Source organism: Mirounga angustirostris, unplaced genomic scaffold (genome assembly GCF_029215605.1).
Source record: "Mirounga angustirostris isolate CCGP_5_RB_7025 unplaced genomic scaffold, mMirAng1.0.hap1 SCAF_2, whole genome shotgun sequence".
Lineage (NCBI taxonomy): Eukaryota > Metazoa > Chordata > Mammalia > Carnivora > Phocidae > Mirounga > Mirounga angustirostris.
Window position 1 is genome coordinate 11,377,768 of NW_026991710.1, and position 6,000 is coordinate 11,383,767.

Genomic DNA, 6,000 nt, shown 5'->3' on the forward strand with positions numbered 1-6,000 from the left:
TCTGCCTTTGAAAAATACAGTAAATACCACTCAGTTTATAGTCCTCTGAAGAAAAAGTATCAAAATAAAATTAAACGCTCCTTTAACCACATGGTCACTTACGAACATGAAACATCTTAGACAAAGATGATTAGTGCCGGAACAGAGTGACTTCGTTGTTGCTTTTTGTTTTTGCTTTGGTTTTTTGTTTTTTAACCTACTACATGGTAAAGCTATTTCCATGGGAAACTGCCTACTTTCTCAATGTTTAATGCTGGTCCTTTTCTCGAGAACGCCCTGAACATTTTAAATTCACTAAAATGATTTCTGAAGCAGAATTAATGGGAGATGTTTTTTGTCTCTGTCTCCAGGTGGAGGTAAAGCCATATGTGCTAGATGACCAGATGTGTGATGAATGCCAGGGCGCACGCTGTGGTGGAAAATTTGCTCCCTTTTTCTGTGCCAATGTCACTTGCCTGCAGTATTACTGTGAGTTTTGTTGGGCAAATATCCACTCCCGTGCAGGACGTGAGTTCCATAAGCCATTGGTAAAGGAAGGTGCTGATCGCCCACGTCAGATCCACTTCCGCTGGAACTAAGAATAGCACACCGGCCTCTGTGTATGTAACAAGGAAAGAAAGGGTGCATGTGGCTTACTGTGTCTGAAGACGTGACATGCGGAAGAAATAAGTGCATTCTTCTGCTTTCACCCCAGCTACCAATACATGCATCTTTATCAGCAGCCAAAACACTACAAGCCTCTTGTTTTTCACCAAAACCCTACATCTCAGGCTTACTAATTTTTGTGATATTTTCATGTTAAAATAAAATGTTTTTTTGTATTTTCTCCAAGTTATTTTTATACGTAAAGTTAAAATTAGATATGAGAATGTTTTGCGTAGGGGCAAACAGTCTGCTGCTATATAGTGGGTGAAGCGTGCACTTATTTCTAAACGTGGGTTTTTAACTTCAAGATCTGCCCCAGTAATTTACCAAAGGTAGCAAAATATAGTGAAGATGGAATATGTCTGCTACAAATGCTTATTTTTATTGTTGCTATTTTCAGTGTATACATAAACTAAAAATTAGGGTTGATTTTTTTGCTCTCCATTTTGACTTGCAAGAAATAATACCTCAAGATAATCTGATTTATTAGCTATTTTTAAACATTTTTAATCACAAGCTGTATTAGCTTTGCTGCTATATAGGTGTTATGTGTAAATGCCACCTATTAATACGGGATTGAAAACGTTAGAGACACACTGCATTGCAGATAAAATGCAGGCAGCACAATATGGCCTAAACTGCCATAGTTTTAGAATGTGAAAAAAATGCATGTTTACTTACCTGTATACACCTTATGCATGCACTAGAATTATTAACAAGAGGTGAGGTATTGCAAATGTTCAAAAAAGCTCTCTTGAATCTAGGTAGCATGAACAAATTATAAAATTTGTTTAAAAAAAGCAAACTTGCATGCATTATTGTGACTTCAAGTTAAAAATTTGTCCTACATGTGTACAATATGCAAATTAGTTTTAGATTAGAGAGTGCAGCCATTTTGTGATCTGGTCGGTAGTGGAATTCGATTTTATGCAGACTGGATGTAATATTTGTAATCCCTGTGCAATTTTGTGATGTGCGGTTCTAATTCATGTGCAGTGATATAGTATAGATAAAAGATTGAATAAAAGAAAAATACTAGAATTTTAAAGAAGGTTGATTTTAGCCCCTTTGATAGTTCACGGTTAAGACATCCTTTATAAACCAAAGATGGCCAGCACACTGCTAACCAGTCACCAAATGTAAGACCCACAGGAAGCCCATATCTAAACAAATGGACTTTATAGAAGAATGCAAAACTTAGTAAACCTAAGTAAAGTCAAAATGGAGATGGGGAAATATACAGATGGCTAGTTGCATAAAATTCAATTTTACCTTAAAGACAATGGTGAAATCTGGCTTAAACTTGCTTATGTGTTTGACCTATGTATATCGGGGTCTTCTGTCTAAACTGGGGTCACTGTTGCATGGAACATTGTTCTTAACGGTTAAGAATTGCTTTTTTTTTAGATTTTGATGAAGGAATTTTGGTAATGACTTTGCTTGCAGTTTTTTTGAGAAAGTGGCATGGAAACATGCAATAGTTAATGAGTTTCTCTTGGTACTGAACACTATTAGAATATCATTCGTGATATTTTTTCTCTTTAGAGCATTTTTAATGCAACTAGCCCCTATATTTTAATGTAAAAGTTACTCTGCAATCTAAGCAAAGCACCCAACAATGGTAGATGTTTTTTAAAAATGCAGAACTAAGGTTCTTGACTCTAAAGAGAGAAAAGTACAAGGGTGTTGCCTTATTGCACCCCCTTGGGACAATCCTTCACGTGAGCAAAGTGTTGATCTTAATATAGGTTGTGTCTGGTGTGCTTTTTTGTACTGTAAAAATATGTGGTTCATGTCTAACTCTGCTGTTTTATTGTGGTTGTGGTTCAAGTTTTTAATGTTTAAAGTTGATGCTGTTTTCAGAAGAGCTTTTTACTAATTTATTTGTCGATGTTCCCTATTTGTTACTTAACCATGATCCTCCAGATTTTTGGAGTATTCTTTTCTAACCTTAACCCTGCCAACCTTGATCCATTTGACATTTGTTATGCACTATTTTTATATCTCTGTGAGAGATTTTTCCAACAGTCAGCTATTTTATGGCACACTTTTTTTGACTGATGACATCTCCTTTGCTATACCTCAATTTTTGGAATTTAGAAAAGAAATCAGTAGTTTTGCAATGTTAATTATTTAGATATTTAATTTCGCAGATTTTTTAACTTTATTTTCATAATTTCTGCTTAATGTTTAAAATTGAAGAGCCTTTTCATGTATTAAATAATGAACACTAAAATAAATTATATGATGAAAATAATTGGAGATGTTGAAAATCACTTTCCCTTCTTAAACAGAAATAAATATTGGGAATGGAGGGAAATGAAACAGAACCCCCTTTTCACCCACGGGTAAAAATGGCAGAAATGTATGGTTTGTTTTACCTTCGTTTCTGTTGTAGTTAAAGCTTGTCAGTCTAATCTTTTGTCCTTCCCCACCTCACCCCTACCTCGTTTTTTTTTTTTTTTTGCCTTTTATGTACTACATTCTTATTTTCTAACTGTTAAACACTGTATTGGAGTTTTTTTTTTTTAATTTACAGATCATATTTATTTTACTATTTTTGTAGAAAATTATTAATTTTGATTGTATTTTTGTATTTTCAAAGCTTCACTTATGTTCCCTAAATGTTCATATTGCTGCCCAAAAGTATGACTGTGGAGGGAAAAAAAAAAAAAACTTTAAAAATCCACACTTTTTGTTAAGAAGGAAACATTTAGCATTTATATATTTGTGTATGGAAAACACTTGATATTTATCCCTGTTGCATCTGGCTGCACAGAGCCTCTCCTCAAAGATGCTACAAAACTTGAATATAACACATTTTGGAAGGCTGACTAACCTCGATTCTGTGTTGTGATGTGCAATACTGTTTCTAATGTTTGTATAAAAAAAAAATAACAGTGTAAACCTTTTTAATGCAAATTTATTTTTTTCATTGCATATTTTGCAGATTTTATCCACAGTGTCATTTTTTACTGTCAGAAAAGATACCCCTTTTGTCATTGCAACTATTTTTTAAATCCAGAAATCTTTGTACTGATGTAAATGATTGTAGTTATTTTGGATAGTGTTTTGCTAACAAAAGGAGAGACTTTTTTCATGCATATTTCTATTTTGTTTTTTTGGGTTTTATTTTATTTTAATAGTAGTAAAATACTTGGAATAATTTTTCATATTCTTGTCATTAATATTATTTTGTATTTTTATGTGGAAATATATAATTTTATGACACTAATTGCTAAAGTTTATTTTATGTTGAATTATTTTTGGAGCTGAAATCTTTGTAATATTAAAGCAACTAGTTTCTAATTCCCAGTTTCTGTATAGAATCGCACAAGTGGTTTATGGAGTGTTTGGATTGTAATTATAAATGGTTCTTTGATATGCAAATTAATATTTTCAGTTGATTTTATTTTATATTCCTAATGGGGTGTTAAAGCCGTTTTTTATTTTTTTCTAAATAAAAAGAGAACCCATGCTTTTATGGACACTAGGTAAACGCCTTCAGCTTAAATTTTTTCGTTAAAATATTTTAGTTTATTTTATTGTTATCTTCCAGATGTCTAAATCTCCAGTCTGTCTGTTGTACTGGTAATTTAACTCTGTAATGGAATAGTTTGCTGCCAACTATTTATATTAAGTAATTTTTAAATATTTGTAATATTGTTGACTGACTAATAAACTATTAAGTTATTGGCATAGTTGTGGAATCTTATTCTTCAGATCTACAAAGATTTTCATCAACGCCAGTAAACTTTTATTTAGGGAGCTTTGTGACATGAATATATGCAGCCCAGGGCCCTCTGTAGCTCAGTGTCAGGACTGGGAGGGAAACTTGGAGACAGTAGCCCAGTATTTCTCAGTATTTTGACCCCAGGCACTCCTGGCATCAGGAGTTCTCCTGATGTTCTCCTCCCCACTCTCGCCCTTTAGCCTCCACATACATTCGGTAGAAATTCTAGGGTGGTGTTGCAGTCATCCCAGATCATCCGTGTTTACCATATTTAAACTGACGCTGCATTCAAAAAATGAAACCCTGTTGATCACTTTGCTATAACTGCACAGTTTCCAGGATGCTTTTTCAGACACCCTCTGGTTGGAAGTCACTTGTCATTTCCCTCCTTATTTTCAGCACAGCCTATCAGTTCTTCAATGGCCACATTATTGATGAAAAAGAAGGAGAAGAAGAGGTATAGGCTTAAGTTCTTCATCCTACTGATGGCTAAAACAGCTCTTGTTTTAACTTTAACAAAGCTAGAATTCTTAAACTGGTGTGCAGGCATGGTGGGGGATGGAGTTCCGTTTCTTTTTTAGAAAATATTTTTAAAATCACTGATCGTAGTCCATTTTTTTGCTTTACCTTTGCGGACATAGGTATCCCAGAGAGGGGAAACCCTGTATCTCTTCATATTCTACAAGACATCACAGAAACTCCTTAAATGGGCTAATCTTGACATTAGCAGCACTCAGAGCCTGTCACTGTCACCCATGTCCTCCAAGCAAATCATGCATCTCCGCACACCTGCATCTTGGCATATGCTACCATTTTTCTATTTGGAGTCTTACTTCCTTTCTGGCCAATAAATCTTCCATAACAAAAACGAAGAGCCTCTTCTGCATTCTGGCCTATCTTTAAGACTTAGCAGGAGTTTCTCATTGTCTTCCCTCCCCAGCTGCTGACATAAAGATTATCTTCCTGTGCTCCCATCCCCTTGTTATTTAAGAAAAGAATAAATTTTGAATACCTACCAGTGTTGGACACTAACAATGCAGGATCCTTGGTTGCCAGGCCATTTTACAGCCCTGTAGGTGAAAAATCAGGTTAATTCAATCTCAATGTAATACATAAAATAGACCATGGTGAATGTGTATCAAGGGCAAAGGGAAAGACTGCTGAAGTGATTTCATGTCTCTGAAATGATTTTATTTAAGAATTTCTCAGGAGTTAGCATTTGGAATTTTTGTATGAGCGAAAAATTAGAACAACGCATAACTGAGCACTCACAAACCATTTCTCAGAAAATTACTTGAAGATCTATTCCACCAAAAAGAAGGAATAACAGCAAAATATCCCAGCAACGGGAAGACATGTTTTACTGTGATTTATAATATATGTATTTGGTCTTTGTTCTGTTTCTGGTACAGAGCTCCTAAAATCCTTGGAATTTCCTGGGTGGTAAGAGTGATAAAGAGGTCTTGATTTTCATAACAAACCCCTTTCAGTCACACCTGAGTTGGTTAAGGAGGTGACTTTTGGGAAGCACCCAAGGGTTGGGAACCAGCCATGTGATTGGAGGGTAGAACTTTGAGTTCTACCCGTTCAACCACCTCCAGGAAGGAGCCTGGGGCTGGAGA

The 6,000-nt window shown here is 35.0% G+C and overlaps 1 protein-coding gene across 10 annotated transcripts in view; it reads left to right on the top strand.

The window, feature by feature from the left end:
- Positions 1 to 4,346, top strand: part of CPEB2 (cytoplasmic polyadenylation element binding protein 2) — a 70,935-nt gene extending 66,589 nt beyond the window's left edge. For all 10 annotated transcript variants that reach the window (XM_064584293.1, XM_064584291.1, XM_064584292.1 and 7 more), the window contains one exon: positions 351 to 4,346. In XM_064584293.1, the coding sequence (XP_064440363.1) occupies positions 351 to 578 (228 nt within the window). In that variant the 3' untranslated portion in view covers positions 579 to 4,346. The remainder of the gene's footprint in view (positions 1 to 350) is intronic.
- Positions 4,347 to 6,000: the final 1,654 nt, after the last annotated feature.